The 22,934-nt window shown below is 43.5% G+C and overlaps 1 protein-coding gene across 2 annotated transcripts in view; it reads left to right on the top strand.

The window, feature by feature from the left end:
* The window catches only part of epas1b (endothelial PAS domain protein 1b), a 154,070-nt gene extending 143,683 nt beyond the window's left edge, over positions 1-10,387 (top strand). For both annotated transcript variants that reach the window (XM_068045188.1, XM_068045189.1), the window contains exons 14-15: positions 6,305-6,437; positions 8,536-10,387. In XM_068045188.1, the coding sequence (XP_067901289.1) occupies positions 6,305-6,437; positions 8,536-8,687 (285 nt within the window). In that variant the 3' untranslated portion in view covers positions 8,688-10,387. The remainder of the gene's footprint in view (positions 1-6,304; positions 6,438-8,535) is intronic.
* Positions 10,388-22,934: the final 12,547 nt, after the last annotated feature.

Raw genomic sequence — 22,934 nt, 5'->3', positions numbered from 1 at the left:
CTCCCCCACCAACTGTCTCAGCCTGAACCAGACCTTTCGCAGCCTTGATGTCATACTTAACCCCGAGATGAACTTCTGATCACATATCCACTTCAACACTAAGACTACCTACACACCTGCATCCACCTCTGTAACATAGTTGACTCCAGGCCATCTCAGTTCATTTGCTGCTGAAACCCTCATCCATGCCTTTGTTTCTCTAGATTTGACTATTTCAATGCTCTCCTAGCTGGTCTCCGATCTTCCATTCTACATACATTTGAACTCATCCAAAACTCTGCTGCCTGTATCCTAACTCACACCAAGTCCCATTCACCTATCATCCTTGTACTCGCTGATCTACATTGGCTACCAGTCTGGAAACAAGTTGATTTTAAAAATTTCATCCTGTTTGTTGAATCGCTCCATGACATCGTCCCTCCCTAATCTATAATGTCCTTCAGAGGATTGGGAGCAATTTAGAGTTCAACAAAGGAGGACCAAGAAACTGGTAAACAAAGGGAAAAGAGATTATGAATGTAAGCTAGCTAGAAACATAAACGCAGACTGTAAAAGCTTCTTTAGGTATGTGAAAAGGAAATGATTAGCAAGGACGAATATGGGTCCATTGCAGGTGGAGACAGGAGAGTTTGTGGTGGAGAATGAGGAAATGGTGGGGTGACTAAACAATTACTTTGTGTCTGTTTTCACAGATGAAGACACAGGAAATCTCCCAGAAATACTGGGGAACCAAGGGACTTGTAAAAATGAAGAACTGAAAGTAATTAGTATCAAAAAAGAACTGGTACTCAAAAACGTAATTGGATTGAAAGTTGATAAATCCCCTGGACCAGATGAGCTACATCCCAGAGTATTGAAGGAGGCGGCTATAGAGATAGTGGATGCATTGGTGTTATTTTTCAAAATTCTGTAAATTCTGGAGGGGTTCCTGCAGACTGGAAAGTAGCAAATGTAGCCCCACTATTTAAGAAGGGAGCAAGGGAGAAATTGGAGAACTACAGACCTGTTAGTTTGACGTCAGTAGTAGGGAAAATGTTAGAATCAATTATAAAGGATGAGACAACTGACACTTGGAAAATAATGATATGATTGGGCAAAATCAACATGGCTTTGTGAAAGGGAAATCATGTTTGACAAACCTGTTGGAATTTTTTGAGGATGTTACTTGTAGCATAGATAAAGGAGAACCAGCCGATGTGGTGTATTTGGATTTTCAGAAGGCTATTGATAAGGTCTCACATAGGAGGTTAGTAAACAAAATTAGAGTACATAGGATTGGGGGTAATATACTGCAATGGATTGAGAATTGGTTAACAGACTGAAAGAAGAGAGCAGGAATGAACGGGTCATTCTCAGGATGACAGGCTATTACTAGTGGGGATCCACAAGGATCAGTGCTTGGGCTACAGCTGTTCACAATCTACATAAATGATTTGGATATGGGGACCAATTGTAATATTTCCAAATTTGCAGATGACGCAAAACTAGGTGGGAGTGTAAGTTGTGAGGAGGATGCAAGGAGGCTTCAAGGGGATTTGGACAGGCTAAGTGAATGGGCAAGAACATGGCAGATGGAATATAATGTAAATAAGTGTGAAGTGATCCACTTTGGTAGAAAAAACAGAAAGGCAGCGTATTTCTTAAATGTTGAGAGGTTGGGAAGTGTTGATGTCCAAAGAGACCTGGGTGTCCTTGTTCATGAGTCACTAAAAGCTAGTATACAGGTGCAGCAAACAATTAAGAAGGCAAATGGTATATTGGCCTTCATTGCAAGGGGATTTGAGTACAGGAGTAAAGATGTCTTGCTGCAATTGTATAAAGCCTTGGTGAGACCGCACCTGGAGTATTGTGCACAGTTTTGGTCTCCTTATCTAAGGAAGGATATACATTCCATAGAGGGAGTGCAACGGAGGTTCACCAGACTAATTCCTGGGATGGCGAGATTATTTTATGAGGAGAGATTGCAGAAACTGGGTCTGTATTCTCTAGAATTTCAAAGAATGAGAGGTGATCTCATTGAAACTTACAAACTTCTTACAGAGCCTGACAGGGTAGATGTGGAGAGGATGTTTCCTCTGGCTGGTGATTCTAGAACCCGGGGACACAGTCTCAGAATAAGGGGCAGGCCATTTAAGACTAAGATGAGGAGGAATTTCTTTACTCAGAGGGTGATGAATCTGTGGAATTCTCTACCCTAGATGGCTGTGGAAGCTCAATTATTGAGCATGTTCATGACAGAAATCGATAGATTTATGGATACTAATGACATCAAGGCATATGGGATAGTGGGGAGAAATGGTGTGGAGGTAGATGATCAGCCATGATCTGTTTAATTGGCAGAACAGGCTCGATGGGCTGAATGGCCTACTCCGGCTCCGATTTCCTATAATCCTAAAATCCGACAATCCTCTGAGGTCTCTGTGCTCCTCCAGTTCTGGCCTCTTGCGCATCCCCCATTTAATTGCTGCATTATTGGCAATCGTGTTTTTAGCTGCCAAGGCCCCAAGCTCTGAAATTCCCTCCCTCAACCTCTTTGCCTCTCTACCTCTCTCTCCTTCTTTAAGACACTCCTTAAAACCTACCTCTTTGATCAAGCTCTGTTCTAATATCTCTTTTATTTGGCTCGGTGTCAAACTTTGTTTGGTAGCACCCCTATGAAGTGCCTAAGGAGGCTTTAATATGTTAAAGATGTTAAATACAAATTGTTGTTGGTATGTCAACCAGTTCCCCCAGCTCATGATACCTAATGACATTAGTTAAGCACAAAATTCTTGTGAATGATATTTCCTCTCTTAGGTCAGCAGTGATATGAAGGAGGTCTGAAAATTATCTGCCATGTGAATCCATCTTATATGGATTGATCACTTCAAAAAGTTATTAGTGCCAAAATAAAGCCATGTCACCCAAAGCTCAGTTGGAATGCAGCATTAAAATACTGTCTGACATGACTACACTTAACCTGGCAGACAGTTTATAACCTTTTCCCAAAAAGGTGGGCGTCAGTACCAAAATCATGGCTGCATCACATCAGTACATCGTATAACCCAATTGACAGTAACAGTACACAACTACAGACTTCCCGATAGCACTTGGACAATCTAAGCCTGGAAGTATTAGTGAGGGAATTTATAACCTGGACATATGCAGCAAGACTTGGACAACATTCAGGCTTGGGCTGATAAGTGGCAAGTAACATTCACACCACACAAGTGCCAGATATTACAACCAAGGCGGGAGGAGTGCACTGTCTTTCTCTAGTTCCACTTCTCCACAGGTTACAACATATATTTAAATGTGTACCCAGTTACTGATGCGCCAATTATATACTCTATTTTAGTTTCAGAATAAAATCCACCAACCAGGTTTCTTTACTAAACAACAAAAGTATTAATTTATTATAAAACAAGGCTTAGTCAATAAAGATGCAAAGCTTTAACGCACAGTTTGAAATATGACCGTAAATATATATATATATATATATATTCCCTTCTAAATATCCAACACACACAAAGGGAAAATAAAGATGCTTTGGCCAAAATACTTGTTAATTCTTGAAGAAAAAGGATGATATGCCATGTTCCAAATGGCATACAGTCTGGTGTCCGAGTAAACATAGGTGGGTCACTGGGATCTTTTCAGAAGCAGTTCGTTTAGGAGATGTCGAGTGGAAGTCTTCCAGAAGCTTCTCAGGAGAAATGCGACATCAGGGGTTTTAGCTATCACACACTGGATTTTGCAGGGTTTCTCAGCGAGGTGGAAAAAAGATGAGCTGGGTATTTCTTTTCGCAGGTTGCAAACCCAACTGACTCAAAACAGTATTAAAAAATGAAACCCACTCTTGAGCACCATAAATCTTGACATCTCACTTCTTTTGTAAACATTCCCATAGTTAGAAGGCACCTGTTGTTTACTTAACTGAAAACATGTGACATCCAGTAAATGTTTTTAAACAGAATCCTTCCCATGACCCTTTTCAAAAAATAGTCCAGTATCTATGGAATAATTTCAGTCCTCCAATGAACCCATCTCCACAATGTTTCAGTGCTGTATCTCTAATCTAATCTAATTCTAAAACACAAGACCTCAAAAAATATTTAAAAATGGAAATACTTTCACAACACAGGCAATGACTATCTCCAACAAGAGAGAATCTAACCATCTCCCCTTGACATTCATTGGCATTACCATCGCTGAATTCCCCACTGCCTGGGAGGGTGGTAGAGGTGGGTTGCCTTACATCCTTTAAAAAGTACCTGGATGAGCACTTGGCACGTCATAACATTCAAGGCTATGGGCCAAGTGCTGGCAAATGGGATTAGATAGACAGGTCAGGTGTCTTTAATGCATCGGTGCAGACACGATGGGCTGAAGGGCCTCTTCTGCACTGTATTATTCTGTGATTCTCTGTGACTATCAACATCCTGGGGTTACCTTGCTCAGAAACTGAACTGGACCAGCCTTATAAATAATGTGGCTACAAGAGCAGGTCAGAGACTCGGAATTCTGAGGAGAGTAACTCACCTCCTGACTCCCCACAGCTAGTCCACCATCTACAAGGCAGAAGCCAGGAGTGTGATGGAATACCGTCCACTTGCCTAGGTGAGTGCAGCTCCAACAACGCTCAGGAAGCTCAACACCATCCAGGACAAAGCAGTCCGGTTGATCAGTACCCCATCCACCTCCTTAAACATTCATTCCCTCCACCACCGATGCACTGCAGCAACTCACCAAGGGTCCATCGACAGCACCTTCCAAACCCGCGACTTCTACCACCTAGAAGGTTAAGGATGGCAGATACATGGGAACAACACCACCTGCAAGTTCCCCTCCAAGCCACACACCATCCTAACTTGGAACTATATCACCGTTCCTTCACTGTTGCTGAGTCAAAATCCTGGAACTCCTCTTCTAACAGCACAGTGGGTAGATCTACACCACATGGACTGCAGCGGTTTAAGAAGGCAGCTCATAACCTTCTCAAGGGCAATTAGGGCTAGGCAACAAATGCTGGCCTTGCTAGTGCCACCCACATCCCATGAAAGAATAAAAAGAATTAAACTTTTACTTCTGTCTTTGTTTAAATTGTTTCTAATGTGCAGCAAAGACTAAAGGATTGGAAAGTTTGAAATTGAGATATCAAGGTTAGATTTTAACTTGGGTGGCCTGGCCCAAAACGACATACTGAATTATTCACACCGGCCCTCAGCCCATCACCATTTTCAAAGGGCCCAACCAATAGGCAGCTAAAACATGCGTCTTGCTTCAGGCAGTATGTTTTTTTAATGCGCAAATCAGGGTCCTGTGATATCCACCCGACCCCAATTACCATTTTAGGACAGAACTTGAGGGTGCAAGCTCTCTCCTGCACAAAAATAAATGGGACAGTTGTCACCCTGGGTTATCCCACTGCGTATAGACACCCACAATGTACCTTTTCGCAGGCCATGTCAGGATGCAGGCCACCTGCTATTGCACGGGCCCATAGTCGCCACAGTGCCCCAGGATACCCGTTCTTCACCTGAAATTTGACAGGTGTCTGGCAATGAGGCACACTCCTCTTAATGGACTAGGCCTCCCATCGGCAATATCTGGTGGTGGCCAACATGCACCACAGGTCAGCTGCCTGATTCGTCAAAATCTGTCCTATTATCTCCAAAATATTGTGTTGTACGGAGCTTTGCTCCCACCAGCTTTTCACAATATGTGAGTTCCATAATCCCCAGAGTGCACTTCACTGGGTTTAAAAATAAAATAAACAAAAATACTGGCTCATTCACCCAGTTACACTCATTGTCAATTTTTTTTAAAAGGTATCTTTTGATCAGGTAGATTGACTGCCAGAATAAAGTTATTGTGAAGTACATGCTGGTTATTGCAATCCATGCAATCATTTGGCATGTTAATTGTGGGCACTGAGGGCATTTATGTCCTAATAAGGACACACGTGTTTAGTGGAGCTGATTACTCGTGGAAGAGTACATTCTTGTAATTAGAAACTGAAGGACGTACAAAATCAGCACAACCTAATGGAGGTTATTAGGCAGGGATGACCAAGGCCCTTCTCCTTTTTGCAATTGCTAAATAAAGGGAATTAATTTCAGTGGGATTACCTGCCATCAGCTCGTCAGGAACCCTGCTAAATCCATTCACAGTAGGTACTTCAAATTGAATTTAACCTCAGCTAAAGATATTGAAGTGTTTTCAAATTGAAGACAGCATCTAAAATATCCATAGCTTGTATAGTCTTATCTGTACTATGTGGTAAAATGGATTTCAATGGACTGACATCCTATTTCTGTTTAAGGAATCTCTATTTGAAGACCCACAAAGCAGTAACGCTTCTTCACAGATGCTTTGGAAGAGAATGAAAAGCATTAAAACTGAAAATGATTCCCCATTAAAACAGAAGAAATCCTGGAGTTCAAGTTCACTTACAGGTAATAATGTAATATTGTGTACTTGCCTGGTCCTTTCCTGTACTCAATTCCTTTTCATTTGCATCACCTTGAATGATTTGTTTCATGTCTTGGAGTATTAAAATATAATTCAACCTAATAGTTTATTAAGCAGAAGTTCAACTACGACATACAAATTTATGTATTGTTATTCTTGACTTTGTTTGCAACTCAAGTTCATTTTTTTTTTGCAAATCCCATCTTAGCGGCTTCCTCCCACTGAAAGTAATGGAAGTAGATAATTGAACTGGCTGCTGAGGTCCAGTCAATCATGACACTTAAGAAAATAAGAAAAATAAGAAGATCAATATTAAAAGGCTGGGGTAGATTTTAACTTTGTGCAATAGTGTTAAACAGGTGAAAGCGAATCCTTTGACTAAAATGGAAATAAAAATCATGAGAGGTGTAAAATGGGATGCTGTCTCACTATTACTCATTTGACACGAACACACAAAGTCAAGATTTACCCTTGTGTGAAAAGAGAACAGAAGTGGGATTATAATAGGTAGTTTTGGGGTAGAGGGTAGGGGAAAGGAAATCACCAGCAGCATAGGTACAATGCCCCCATGGCTGAAGATCTTAATGGGGACAAGTTAAAACTGAATCAGTAAAAGTGATACAGTTAAATCAAGAGATCATATAAAAGCATATTTATGCAGTACAATGGACAACTCTCTGTGCACTGGACAACTTAATATGGATCAAATGATTTCTCAGCTCTAACAACCTGTTGAGCAGCAGGCAATTGCAATCTTGGCAACATCCAGAAAAGGTCAAAAGTGAAAGGTTAGGCTTTTTGGTGAACTTTCAAACTAACCAGGGCACAGCAAATAGCAGAATGACCTCTTTAAATGTCAATGTGGGTTCACTATTTATAATCTTCTGTACTGTAGTTACCATTAAAAAGAATAATTACATAGGAACATAAATGTACAGAATTGAAAAGATCATTGTTTCTCCAACTGTTATTCCCAGTGATTTGGAATATTACATTTCACACTACCTCTTATACCCCGCTATTTTAAATTTTCACCAGGTTGAAATTTGCTGATGTGATCTATCTTCCTTGGCAATCCACTCTATTCATTCACCATCTTGTACAAATTAATTCAAATGAAGAGTACTTCCAGCCTCATCTTCTATGTTTAAGGATATAGCCTGTTGTCGTAGAATCCGTGTAAATGTTAAATATATTGGGCTTCAATTCGACTGCGCAGCGGCTTTTTTTGTGCTGTAACCGGCCTGCTAAGCCCCCAATATGATGGGCAGGAATATGTGCTCATTTCCAGTGGAAGCGTGCTTCCTGCCATATTGGGAAAGAAATTTGTGCTGGCAGCATGAGCACATGCCAGCAACAGTAAAAGTGAAGAATAATTTCTGTAAATTAAGGTCCTGTGCTTCTTGAAGCACCCATTGTAGATTTCACAGCTGATCTCATACAGCACAACCTGGCGCTAACCAACAGGAAGGCCCCATACTAAGCTGAATGTGGAACTGGGGGAGCAGGAGGTCTCTTTCCGACCCCAAATTAAAAAAACGTGGGCCACTCCCATCCTCCTCCCGACCACCAATCTCCCCTGACATGGCCACCAATCCACCCCCGGTCCAGTCACTGATTCCTCTGACCTGAATCCTGATTGCTCCCCCCACAAGTAATGATGGCCCCTCCCTTAGCCGAGTCTTGCTTGCCCACCCTTCCTCACTGATCTGAGGACTGCTGTTGTGCCAGCAGAGGCTTGATTTTCATTGACGATTTGCCAGCAGCTCACCGGCCCCATTGAATTGAGACCTAAGACCCAATATCGGGGTGTCCCGGCCCTCACTGCTCAGGTGCAGGGATTGTGACCTGGTGCACCCCAATATATACCCCATTATGTTTATTTTGTCTCCACCTGTTAAAACATTGGTTTTAAGTATGTCATTCTTTAATTTACACTTTTACAGACTGTATAACCAACAATGTGCATGGTATTCTGAACAGGAAAATTCACACTTCCTACGATAATGTTTGGTTGATAAATATTTCAAAGTAATTATAATCATAATACCAGCATTTCTTTGTCCATTTTTATAACTGTAGGAATGGCAAGCCGCCTTTTGGGTTCATCATTTCTGGCTTATTCCCTGCCTGAGTTGACAAGGTATGATTGTGAAGTAAATGCACCTGTACTGGGAAGCTCAACACTTCTGCACGGACGTGAACTGCTCAGAGCACTCGACCAAGCAACTTAAATGGTTCTGCAATATACCACTAGCCTTAACTGTGATAACTGCTTCAGTTTCTAAAGATATATTTTGCAAGTCGTCTATTATTGACATGTGGTTTAAAGATTCATTTACTTGTTCAACTTGTCCACATCTTCACATAATGACTTTTCTCAGATTAACCTGCGTGTATTATTATTCTTGCCATTATAACATCACATCTGTTCAATCTAATCTTTCTCGATTTTCAACTAAAACATCTTTCATTTTGGGAAACAGTTCTCAATTTCTTTCTGGTAGCATTATGATGTTCTTTCCTACTTCTCAACTTACTTTTCTTTCAATTAAAAAGCAGCTATTTTCTAGTGTTGGAAGGGATGCACTTCAATTTTTTAAAAAGACAATTAAAATGTTCCACTATTTTTTCCTACAGATGATCAGTGAATTAAAATACTAACTGCTAAAAAGTTATTTTAGGAAGCAGATTTATTGTATGTGGACATTTTGTTCAGTTGCACACTGTAGCTTCAATAAGCTTTGTATTTTTGGTGGCTCATTTACTAAATATTAAGCTTTTAAAGATTTATAGATTTTTGGTGTTAATCTTGTACTGGTACTTCAATTAACAGAAACAGAATGGATTTCTACTTGTATTCACAAAATCAAGTTAAAGCATCATTTTATTATTTAGTGCTGGCTTTGCATTCAGTTGGTATTCTGGTCGGTGGTAACCTAGGGGCTTCTTGAAAATGGCAAGCTGCCAACAAGTTAGTATTAATGTTTTATTAAAAAGCTGGAATATTTTACGTATGCAATGGCACAGTAAGAGAATACATCAAAACACAAAAAAAGTTTAAAAAAAAGTAAAAGTATATTTAGTTGTATTTTTCTTTGGTCAGGTATAACACAGTTCTTTTATTCTGTTGACTTGTCATAGATCTTCGTGGGACCCCGCTAAATTGAGGTCAAACCTTTATGCTCTATGTGTGATAAATGAAGCTGTTGCAAGAAATAAAGTATTTTACACTTAACTGTACTAAAAAATCATGCAAAATATTCCCAAAAAGACTCCCAATTGAGGGTTAAAAAGATCAATTCTCATTGTCATTGAAAAACAATGGAGCACCGTGCTTCAATTCTTCTGATTTATACCTTGAGCTCAAATTTCCCTTTATAAGGGCATTCTACAGATGAGTAACATCATTTCCTGATACTTCATCTCCACTGTATATTCAACAGGGCCACACTTACAATCTGTGAAGTTTTGACCTAGATACATATACTCTACAATGATAAAGTTGTTTTTACATTGCTGGAAACCCTTCAAGCGACTCTTTGAACACTGATTTTTTTTCTGAATGAAACATTTAAAGGAAGTACCAAGACTAATTTCTTAAAATCAAAGAAATTGAAGTAAAGGAATCATCTGATATTTTGGCTCAAACGTGTCAATGCATTTGAAGGGTTAGGGTTGCAGGCAAACTTTTGGGTTTTTTTAAGGCTTGGTGCAGTCTCAACATTAAACACACAATGCAAGCATCTTGCTAAAAATATTATGCCTGTGTTTCAATTCTCATATTCACAGCCATAGTTTTTATTACAAGTATTTAATATCAGTATGGCTTGGCTCTTAATACCTTATTCTGTATGGGAAATTTTAATCTAATGAGGTCATGTATTTTTGACACCGGTAGCTTATTAAAGCATAAAAACTTTCATGTCACAAATCTATTTGTTCCTTTACTATGTCTTTTGTCATTCATTTTTTGACTATAAATGCAAAGCTACTATAGAATGCATGATAGGAAATGAAAGGGGATGGACTATAAAGACCAAGACCAGTTTTGCAATCCTGGCAGAGTGAGCCAAAAGCGCAAAGCTGACTCGCAACATTCTAATATCAGCTTACTTGGAAAAATTAGCATCAGCTCCCTCGCATAGCATTTTCCTTCTGCCAGAATTTAGTTTCATGGAACATGTGTAAAATATGGTTCGCAACTCATACTTAAAAAGATGTGCTCACTTTGAGGTAAGTGGCTGCAAATGTGCGTCAATATTTAATAAATGCTCAAGGTGGATTCTGAATTTTCACCTTTGTGCAGGTGGGTAAGGACAAGAGATAGTGCCGGGGAAAAAAAAAACGTCAAGTGAAAAGAAACCCAATGTGGAGGTACCAACTGGAATCTGTGGGTAAGTAAGAAGCAACACAGCATCTGACCTCCATTGAAAAATAGTGCTGGTGAAGTCAGCTTTGCTCTGACACACCCAAGAATTAGTGTTTGGGCCAGTAAATGCAGCCCTGAGCTGTGGAGTTTTACACCCTGCGCAGCCCACCACCGCACCCCACCCCCGGAAGCATAAAATCGGGTGGGATGCAGGGTATGCCGTGCCTATCACCTACCCGCTGCCGCTGGTATTTTACTAGCAGTAGGGACATTGTGGCTGGCCTGCGCACCCTTAGGCCAATTAATCGCCACTTAAGGGCCTCTTTCTGCCACCTCTGGTATTTTACCAGCGGCAGATGGGCACTTCGTCACCTGGGGATGCTGTTAAACCTGACTGGCCCTGGTGAGCCCCGACCCCACTTACCTTCTTCTCCAGTCTCCAGGAATCCCAGTGGGTCCAGGAATCCCGGCGGTGCTGCTTGGATTGCTGCTCTGATTGGCTGGCAGCTCTTGGAGGCGGGACATCCTGCTGCAGAGGGGTGGAAGTCACAACTTCAGGCAAATAATTGCCTGAGCCACGCAAAATAGCGTCCTGGATTCCAGGGCCAGCAGAGGCAGGATTGCCCTCGACCTTCCAGCCTTTGGGTGGGGCCACCGCCTCCTCGTTAAATCCCAGCCCTGGTGTACGTAACGTTTGACATTATAGTTAAACCTGCTTTTGTTTTTCAATCCCTCAAGAACTATTCTTTCTCTTTTAAATGTAGGTGTGCCAATGAAATTCCCAAAGAAATTGCCTTTCTGCAGTTTGTTTGCTGCACGTTATGTAGTAACAACAGCTTGCGTCTATATTGTACCTTTAGAATAAGAAAACACCCCAAGGCAATTCACAGAGGCATTATCAAAGATATGTACAAGGACACCCAGTTCCGTCTGTACTGCAGCATTCTGCAGTCTCTCTCCATTTAAATAATATTCTGCTTTTCTGTTCTTCCTGTCAAAACAACCTCACATTTTCCAACATTATACTCTATCTGCCAAATATTTGCCCACTCACTTAATCTATCTATATCCCTTTGTAAACTCTTTGGGGGGAATTTTATCCTCACACGCCTGGTGGGTTTGGAGGCAGGGAGAATGTATAATCAGGTGGGATGTTGGCGGTGGGGGGAGGATCCCGCCATCTGGCCACCTTCCCGCCTCTGCCAAAATTAAGTCCGGGGCCTGTGAATGGCCTTCCCGCCCTGCTACCAATTGAGGCACTTAAGTGGGCAATTAATGCCCGCTGCCTCCGCAATTAGCCCAGCGGTGGTGGGCCTGTCGCCGCACGGGAAGCACGGCAAGAAAAAACATGGGTTGCTTGCTGGCTGCATGGTTGGCAGCAGGGGGATGTCCCTTGTTAAAAGGCACATGGTGCCTGAATGAGGGACTTGGCATCAGGAAGGGGGGCCCACTGAAAGACACCTACCCACCCCCCCGCCAGCCCTTGCTCCTGAACACCCACACCCCCCTCCCCAACGACCCCCAACTTTTGAAACCCCTCCCGCCATGACCTATCTGTCGCCTGAGTCCAACGGTGCTCCTGGGCCCCAGTAGGTGCTTCACTGGGAGCAGCCACCCCCTCTGCGGAGGTGCTGCTCAGTTAAAGAGCTGTCGGCCTCTGATTGGCTGGTAGCTCTCAGAGGGCGGGACTTCTGCCACCGGGGTCCTTGATCCCATGGAAGGCCCGCCACTGTCCAGTTAACTGCCTAATTGGCACTGGATTCGGCAGGTCTCCCACAGACGATGCGGGGTTCCTGCCGGTGTTTTTGTCAGAGGTCGAGACCCCTGTGGCCTGGATAAAATCCCAGCCACTGTATCCTCCTCACAACTTGCTTTCCTACTTCTCCTCGTATCATCAACCACAATACAGTCGGTCCCTTCATCCACGTTATTAATATAGATTGTAAATAGTTGAGGTCCCAGCACTGATCTTTGTGGCACTCCACTAGTTACAGTTTGCCATCTTGAAAATGACCCATTTACCCTGACTCTCTGTTTCGTGTTAGTTAGACAGCCCTCTATCCATGCTAATATATCGCACCCAACACTATAAGCTCTTATTTGTGTAGTAACTTTTAAAGGGTCCTTATGGAGTGCTCCTCTTGCTATCCATTTGGGTCTCTCCTACCCTGGGGTTGCTGCCCCCACCTCCTACCCCAAACTGTATTTGCCTTACCAGGAACTGTTTCTGTGGATTCCCAGTGCGGCCTCATCGTCCACCAACTTTGACTCCTGGTATCGGGAGTGAACAGCAGAGTAGGATTATAGTAGGGTGGTTCATATGGAGAAAATTACTAGCACAGAGTTGAACTGGCTGGTCTGTTTCTGTGCTGTAATATTCTGCGAATGCCTTTGACACTGATGTAGATCATCAGAATCAGTCACAGATAAGGGTACCTGTACCCCATGCAACTCTCTACTTGACTATGCACCTATCCCCCCATGGTACCACTTTAATCAGGGGAGCACACAGTCGAACAACCTAGAAGCAGAAGCACACAGCAGAAAGCACACATGGCATATGAACGAACATAAATGAATTAGGTATTCCTACAGCTTTCAGCATAGCATGCTTTCATTGTGTGGAGAAGGGAGTACCGGTTGTTTAAAGATCCAACATGCATTTCACTGAGTGCTATATGTCTCCATTGAGAATCTTGAATTGTCAGCTTGTTATACATTGCTGACGAATACTGCACAGCAGCTCCACCCACCAGTTCAGCCTGGCTGGCTTCTCCAGGTTCATCAGCACACCCTCTGTACTTAAATCCATTGGCATGCTAACAGTCAGAGTTTCTTTTATGTAAGTTGCAATGACACTGACTGCTAAGTGCTGACTGGCGATCTCGACTGTTCTTTCTGATTTAGAATGCTCCAAGCCACAATCAGACAGGGCCCCAAAAGCCCAATTAATCAATCTGCACCTACTGCTAACAATTAGTAAATGGAACTGGAAAGAACTGGGCACCAAAAAAACCCACAGCAGCTCCAGTGCCTGCTAGTGACCTTTGGCACTGTACCCATGGGAAAATTCAGGGTCAGAGAGAGGTCAGCTATAATTTTAATGCAGACAGTGGATGCCCACCATACTAAATAGGCCAGGAATCATAGTGGAGGTTTCTGGACTGGGGGAGGAGGGTAGGTCTTAATTCCCACTCATCTTCCCTGCCAAAAGAAAAGGGAAGAGCCCCTTTTGCAAGGGGGCTGGTTGAAAAATTAAAGTTAAATCCCAGGCTTAAATCTTCATGAATCCATGATCCCAAACATTTGCCAACCTGGTACAGCTGGTCTCACTGATGATCTGCCAAGCTTCTGAGAGGCTGGAGATGTGGGAAGCTCCAATATTGTGAGGTTTGTTTGGATTGGACAGATGCTGTGCATCCAGGAGGCCAATTAGAAGCTCCAAGGTTAGGTCGCGCCCTCGCGTATTCCAGGTCCCATCTAATTTGCAGGTTCCGCCAGGAAGACCTGTAGATTATGGCCCCCTTGAAGCTTTTTTCCTTCTTTAGTCTGAATAATGCAAACTATTACTATACATGAGCATCTTCCAAAGTATAACACCAGCCAAACTTAAGTTTTTTTTTCCCCAGGTGCATTAGCTTCACAACAAATCTTGGTACATGTAGCAAACTATACATGTTGCATATTCTGTTTCACACTGGAATTTTAAGGGGTACAGGGGTCTGTTGGCCAACATATGCACTCTGGCTACCCCAAGTAAGCTACAAATGTTAATCAGGCCATCAGCATCAAAAAACTCACAGCAGCTCCAGTGCCTACTTGTGATCTTTGACACTGTACCCACTGGAAAATGCAGGGTCAGAGAGAGGTCACCTGAAGCAATGAAAGCTGTTGCGGCGTTGCAACTATTTGGGAGTGGGCAACATGGCACAGGGAACATAAAACATTAATCTTAGGCTGCACAGCACATCTCACCAGCTGGAGTTACACAAGAACACAAGAAATAGGAGCAGGAGTGGTCCATCGGTCCTGCTCCGCTATTCAGAACGATTATAGCTAATCTTAGGATTCAACTCCACTTTCCTGCCTGCTCCCCATATCTCTTGATTCCCTGAGAGACCAGAAATCTGTCTATCCCAGCCTTAAATGTATTTAATGATGGAGCATCCACAACCCTCTGGGGTAGAGAATTCCAAAGATTCACAACCCTTTGAGTGAAGTCATTTCTCCTCATCTCAGTCCTAAATGATCAGACCCTTGTCCTGAGACTGTGCCCCCACGTTCTAGATTCCCCGACCAGCAGAGATGAGCTCTCAGTGCCTACCCTAACCAGCCCCTTTAGAATCTTGTATGTTTCAATGAGATCACCTTTCATTCTTCTAAACTCCAGAGAGATACTAATGCCTCCCTCAGCAATGCACAAGGTGCTACAAAAGGGATAACAAAACAGAAAAAATACTACAGCTAACACACACAGAGTATGATTTTAAAACTTGCACTATAGGCCATTAAATCTGCTGCAAAATATTTAACAAAACTTATTACATGTTCAGCATTCAAATCAACAACACAAGAGTACTCCCTGCTGCATCACAATGACATTCACCAATCAACTATTCTAAGGTGAATGCGATTGCTACTGTATGATTCACTTCTGGTGAATCATAACTAATACTGCGTTGATAAAACTGGGTTATGGATCTGAGGTAGCGTCACTCCTATGTGGATACCAGGATGAACTATGGGGCACAAGTCTGGGTCTGTTTCCTGGATGTGTGGTGGGAGTGGGTGGAGAAATCTGAAGTAGCTGTTCTTACAGTGGAAGGAAGAAAAAACATTCAGAAGAAGAAATATAAATATTTAAGTCAGCAGAGGAAAAGAGCATGTTAAAAACACAAGTTAAAAGGAATGAGTAATAGAAAGGAATGCTACTGGCAAAGTTAGGAATGCGGTCATGTACATGCAAAATTACTTTGTTTGCCAAAATCACTTGGAAGAGTTTTCTTTGTTGTTGATTTATCTAGTTTTGAGGGCGGAAGTAAAAATCTAACAAGGCAACTCTTGGGAAATCACTGTAAGACTACAATATTTTTGTACTTCCTGCAGCAGTTGCAAGTAGCCCTCAGTTAAAGAATGGATATTGTGAAAAATTACCTTAATTTGTCAAGACATGAAATCAACAAACATGCCAAGTGTAGCTGAGTATTTTACAATATAAATGAATGTAAGATGAATATGTGCTGCCTTTCCTAGGCACATGACCGCAACACACACATGCATGTGTCTTTACGATTTTGTTAATACTGCTATACTTTTCTACTGGAGCTTTAGAAAGTTGAAAAATGCTGTCCAGTGCACCTGCAGGTGGCCAGGGAGGACAATACCCAGAGACTGGCCCCGAGGACATCTTCTACTCACTGCACCACCAACCTCACACTGCTCAATGCACCACAGCCCGATCACTCACCCATCAGCAATTAGGACTCATGCCCAAGATTCAGCGACTTCACCTCACCCTCACACGCTAACCAATGCTGCCAGACTCACACCTACCTCTCACTGCTTCCACATACCTCCAGCTGTTCAGCTATGGCAGGCACATCACCCAAACATAGTGCAACACACTCACTGACATTCTTCCCTCTCTCCCTTGCAGGGCAAGGTGGCACATAACCACAGGGAACAGCAGAGACCCAGCGGGGGACAGATACATCTGCATCTCCTGAGCCTTTTGGAGGAGACGTTACTCCGCATTATGGGGCCGGCTGTATCTTAGGCCATTGAGTCTGACATTGAATCAGAATAACAGTATGTTCCTGCCTTATGCCCCTTCTCAAATCCCACCTCATCCTCATCCTGCCAACTGCCATGAAGTGCAAGCTGCAGATGGTGTGACCATGGACCTCTTGCTTTCCACCCCACCCACTGTCCTTCTGCATTTCTACTTTCATATACACCAGGATTTGCCACCTGGCCAGTCAGTGCAGCCTCATCATGAAGGAACGAGCAGTACCAGACGTCTGATGAAGAATCTGCGACCTGACAATTGCAGCCAACGGCTTAAATATTGGTGCTGCATGTACCTTAGTGGGTAGCATACAGTCGGACTCTGCAAGTGATGAGTCACCTGGCTCAACTGGGCGCAGCCAGGCTAGGAGGATAGTTTGCGTGCCAGCTCACCAGAGAGTGAGGGCGCAGACAAGTTTTGCTGCAGAGGACTTCGATGGGGTGGCGTACAGGAGAACGCTAATGGGCATGCAGATAGAGCTGCTTGGTGCATTGGCAGGTCAACCACAGAGCCTTTTGTCACTATCAAGGAACATGGAAGAATCTGGTTCCAACCTGGCACAGGGCTTCATCTAGAGTGTGGAGCCCATTCTTTTCCAGCGTAAAAGTGGTGGCCAACTGCAAGATGCACCAGTGATGCAGTGTCCTGTGGCAGAGGTCTCAGCTTTTATTGCAGCACAGACAGAGGCTACCTAACATCTCAGTGTTGCAGTGGAAGCTCAGATCCCTGCTTGTTGCCATGCAAGCCCAGCTTGGTGCAATGCAGGCTCAGGCTGCTATAATCACGGCTGCGGAGACCAATACTCAAAGATTCTGGCAGGGACTCACAGCAGATCTGCAATCTGCCCTCAACAGATTACTAGGATTACTGCAGCACCACTTGGGGGAGCAGCAGTGGCTGCACTGTCCATGAACATTCTGTTCTCTCTCAGAAGGACTGTATTTGTGCTCTCACCACTACCTCTCCACCAGTACCCCTGCTGATGCCTTTTAGCCAGATAGGGAATTGTGGAGGAACTGTGATGTAAGGATAAAATCTCAGAGGAGATGGAGTCTGAATACCTGCTCACAGACAGTCCATCCAAGCGAAGGAGTCCTGGATACCTCCTCCCTTCCTCCTCCTTCACCCAAAGTGGCCTCCGAAGGCCTAGTGGCAAGGACTGTGTCCTCTTGTTAGCAAGGTTATGAGGTCGCAGCAGATCCTACCATGAACTTGGAGACACGCTCCAGCGAGTACCAGACCCCCGAGTGGTACAGTTAGCAGAACTGTTTTTAGAAGAATGCCGATGGCTTCCCTAGTGGCTGCGTGGCTCTCATTGTAGGCATGTTGTACACATGTGGTAAGATGGAGGATGGGAGTCATGAGCTGGGGTAGAGTGGGCCTCCCTTGTCACCCTGCAGCCAGTCTCTGGTTCTTCGTGGTGGGCCAAAAATGGCGGGTATGGCTGACTGGGGAAGGATGAAGTTGTCGTGGCTGCTGCTAGAATAGTGGGCATTCACTGACAGGATCTTCTGGGCATGATCGTACACCAACTGCACCTTAATGAAGTGGGAGCACTTTGCGGTTGCGGTACATCTCTCCGTTGACATATTGGGCCCACAGAGCCATGTGTGTCAATTCCACCAAAGGAATCCCATGTTTGTTTGGGCAAACCCAAATTTACATTATGCAGAGCCAAGTGATGCTTTCACATTAAGTTTATTTTAGCAGTCAATTTTCTGTTTTATTTCATTTCCATTATGGAAAGGAGTATTGGGAACTTGTACCTAGGTTTTAAATGAATGAGTTGTACATAGTAGATGTCAAGATATTAAATACTGAAAAATAATACCAAAGGGCAGTTGAGCAGTATGTGTCCCTGGATTTATCTGCTCTCAAACTCTTAATTCCCTGCATGCAAAGACACAACCATCTTTTTATTAGGGCAGTGCACTTGAATGTTACATTTGACAAACTTTGCAAAAATGAGAATAAAGATTCAACTTTGCGCAGATTATGCCTGCGACAGCAAATAATCCCAGGTGCCACTATTTATCATTGCCTGCCAATCAAAGAATGTCCTTTGCACTCCACTGGTCCACCTCCAATCTTTCAACAATCTCCTATCCATGCCATGAGATTGCCATCATTTCAATGTACCTCAATAATAGCAGGCAATCTTTTTCCATTATCTATCAAATGTCTTCTGAAAATACATGCCTTGATCCTCCTTTATCTATCTACCATCCCGAACACTATATCAAAGAAGTCCATCAGTTTATTTTGATGTGATCTACTTTTCACAAAACCACACTTATGTTCTGGTCTACAACACATCCATTAGTATAAACGTGAAGCTATTAGATCTGTGCACTTCCCATCCCATATGTATACTCTCTGCCAAATGGTCTTCCGCCAGATTTATTTTAAGCAAGTTTTGTTATTTTTTTCTTAATTTCCCATCATTCCAAATAATTAATACATGAATGTTGGGTTTCCAGATGTAGGGCAGAAGAATGTAACAAAATATGCTCAGTTAATCAAATACAGCTGATAAATTGTTGAGTCCTTAATCTCTTATAGATCTCGGTGATTATGTTTACTGTGATGCAGCTTACACAGAGCATTCAGAAAACAAAGCTGCTGGTTAAAAATCGATACCACTTTGAACAGAGTGTAAGTCTGGATAGGGGGAATATGGGTCAAGATCATGGCTTTATTGGTCATGAAAAAGGTAGCCCTTCACCAATGTGACCACATAATGCGACACAGAAATAATTGGAAAAATTGGCATTTCTTGTCACATAAAAGATTATCTCACCTTTCCAGAGAGCCCACGCAAAAACAGACCACCCAGCCAAAAACAGAATCGACTCAAGAAGAATTTCAATGATTTCCGCTGTACGTAATGAGAGCCAGCCACGGACTAACTGCCACACAGATCACCCAACCAGTTTCTGCCAGGAATTAAGACCAAACATGGCTTGGCTAGGATCCTTTATAAAACTAATTTCTTTTAGCAACATTTATGATGAAAAGGCTGATTTGCGATTTATGTCCAGGAGTTAATTTTGTGGTGAAATTATAATTTCAGTTCCGTCATCTTTGCATTAAAAAAAAATTCAATTAAAAGGAAGCAATACAGTCAGCAGCTCACAAGAGTAAGCTGCAAATCTGGCAAGATTCACAATTAACAAAATCTTGATATAATATATAGACTAATAGTACAGTATAGTTATTGATGTGAGTAACATTAAAGCTATGGTGCAATGCGGAGAATTTGCACTAGTGTGCAATTGTCCAAGTTTTTTGTGTTCACACTGGGCTGGATTTTGTTTTCAACCTAACGTCAGGTTTCGTGGCGGGGGTGCCAGAGTGGCAGTGGCCACCACGGAACCTGACGCTGGGATTGCCAGGCACAATTTTCCCAGTAGTGCGGAAGCTCCGTGGCGGCCCCTCCGCCGCTCTGCGACGGGACCCTGGTTTAACTATTTAAAATACCTCTCCCATCCATCCCGATCTTCAGCACAATGTGCGGCACTCATGCGCCTTTGCTTTCCCGTCCAGGAGAAGCTGGCGCCGCCAAAGAGGGCAAGAGGTCACTGCTGCATTCTGAGTACAGGTGGGGTGGGGGGTGGGGGAAGGGGTCAACTCTGCAATATTTTGTGGATATGGGGGGGAGGGGGAACAGGGTCAACTCTTCATTATTTAGTATATGGAGTGGGGGGAAGGGGTCAACTATGCATGATTTTGAACTGTTTGCAGGGCTGGCAGTCTTTTCAAAATAGTGCCAGCACCTGCTCTGGCATCAGGTGACGCTGTAAATGGCGTCGCCAATGCTGCCCCCACCACATGATTGGGGGCAGCCGCCATCAACATGTTAAGTGGCCGCCCGCTGCGTAATCCTGGTGATGCGGCAGCACAGCTCCCGTGTGGGGCAACCGCCATTTCCTGCACTGGGACAACAAAGTCCAGCCCACTAATTGTCTACTAATTGCCCACTAATAATACAATTGTCCATTTAACACTCTTGAACTAAGGATAACCAGTTACCCTGCTCGTGCACTATGCTGACACAGTGCTGTTAGGGACAGATCAAGTAGTTCAAGCTAAAAACTATCAGTCAAATTTATTGCAAGATGTAAACTAGCATAGAAACAAGCAGTGAAAGGGACACAAAGCCAGGGCAACATGGAAGGAAGCGGCAGATTTATGGAAGGGGAAATTGTAAGGGAGGATCCAGAGTGTGGGGTGCAACCACCTTGACATTGCTTTTCACTGTATCCCACCACCCTAAAGCTTGTCTGTTCTCCTGGTTGGATCACTGCCTTACTCAGGCTAAAGCCAATAACATGTTGGTCAGATCTCTCCCCCAAACTGAGCTGTACTTCCCACTGACACAAGAAGAAACAGAGGAGGTGGTGAACAGATAGAGAAAAACAAAAGGGAAAGAATCAGACTAGGATAAAAAAAAATAAAAAGGATACAGGTGCAAACAGGAAATAACAGTGATAGAGGCAAAGAGAACCAAGAGAGTAAGGGAGAGAAAACCACAATAACAATCTAGATGGCATGACAAACAACATGCACTACAGCAGCCTTATTTTTCTGCAACAATTCTAATAGCCCTGATTTTGCAGTTAGTGGTGAAGGAACGGCACTCGCCATTTACTTCACTGATAGCTGCCAACAAAGTTTTTACTGCTTTTGAATGGAGACCAGCTCTAATCCAGCACCCAAACCAGCGCAGCATTCAGTGAGAAACAGTCAGGCTCTTCAAACTATCAGATTGAAGAATCCTCACTGAGATACACATGGGGCTAAATTTGATAGGTCCTGAAAACGTGCACAGGGATCGTAATGTGATCCAGGACCATTAATTGCAATGTAGGCAGCACGCCAACTTCATGCTGCCTACTCATTTTAATGTTTTCAGCATCCAGCCAGTGCTAATCCATTGTTGCTGGCTGGACACAACAGCAGGCAGCCAATATCTTGATTGGCTAACACCACTTAAAGCCAGCCTGCACCTATTAAAGGAGGTGCATTGTGTCTGCAGCAGGTGCTAGCAGTCATGCAGAAAGTGGCTTTGACCTGGGAAACATTGAAGAATGGCACAGCAGAGGGGAGAGTATGCTCCAAGATTTTTGGTCGCTGCACTGGAGGCGGGGGAGGGGACGCGTGCCCTTGGTGGGGGAGGTGGAAAGGAGGAGAGATGTCCTGTATCCCAAGAGGGTCAGGAGGACCTCCAGACACCTGGTCAAAAGGCAGTGGGAGCAGATAGCCATGCAGGTCAAGAGTCAAGTCCTGAGGAAATGAATACAGTGCCATAAAAATTTCAATGACCTTACACGAGTGGTCAAGGTCAGTGAATACACGTTCAAATGCCATATCTGATCAATTGCACCACTCGCCTCAGATACTGTTCAAATCACCGCATCCCCATCACTCACCTACCAACAATCTCAATGGGCGTATCTACACCAAATGGACTGCAGCGGTTTAAGAAGGCAGCTCACCATCATCTTCTCAAGGGCATTAAGGGTTGGGCAAAAAAGGCTGACCTTGTCAGCGACACTCGCATCCCAAGAACAAATTTAAAAAATCAGGACCCATACCTGACATTCATATGCTTCAAGGCAACTTCACATGCACAAGGTTGACACATTGCCAATCATGACAGCCACATCACCCGAACAGACTACACAACATTCATTGACACACTTATTGCTCTGTTGCAAGACAAGGTGGCACACAACTGGAGGCTGCAGGAGCTAACTGGAGGAAGACTGGCGCACCTGCATATTCTAACCCCATGGAGGAGATGCTGCTCACCATCCATGGGATGGCCATTGCTGAGGCCATGGCCAGTGATGGGGCTGAAACCATCGAAGATGATGGTATCATGGTATCCTCAAACCTAATCCTCCTTCTCACATCCCACCTCCTCCTCATCCCACACTCCCTTTTGATTTACAAGCTTCAGATGGCGTACGCATATACCTCTTACTTCCTCATGCCACAACCTTACTCTTATGCTTTTCAGATACTCAAGAGGTGCAACTTGGCTAAGCAGTGGAGGAACAGTAAGAAGACAATGATGGTGAAGACACACTGTCACTCAATTTCACACTCACAGCCACCAACTCAGATACTGACATTGTTCATATCTTAGAGGATAGTTGAGAGATGGGATCTGCATGTGGTAAGACACCAGATATGAGTGGTCTGTAGTCAGGACAAGAGACAAGGATAGTGCAGGTACTAGCTCGCCAGAGGGCAAGGTTGCACACGAGTTCTACAGCAGAGGACTCAGATGAGCACTTCGATGGGCCAAGCTAC

The sequence above is a fragment of the Heterodontus francisci genome, chromosome 13 (assembly GCF_036365525.1).
Source record: "Heterodontus francisci isolate sHetFra1 chromosome 13, sHetFra1.hap1, whole genome shotgun sequence".
Lineage (NCBI taxonomy): Eukaryota > Metazoa > Chordata > Chondrichthyes > Heterodontiformes > Heterodontidae > Heterodontus > Heterodontus francisci.
This window is presented reverse-complemented; position numbering and strand designations above follow the sequence as displayed.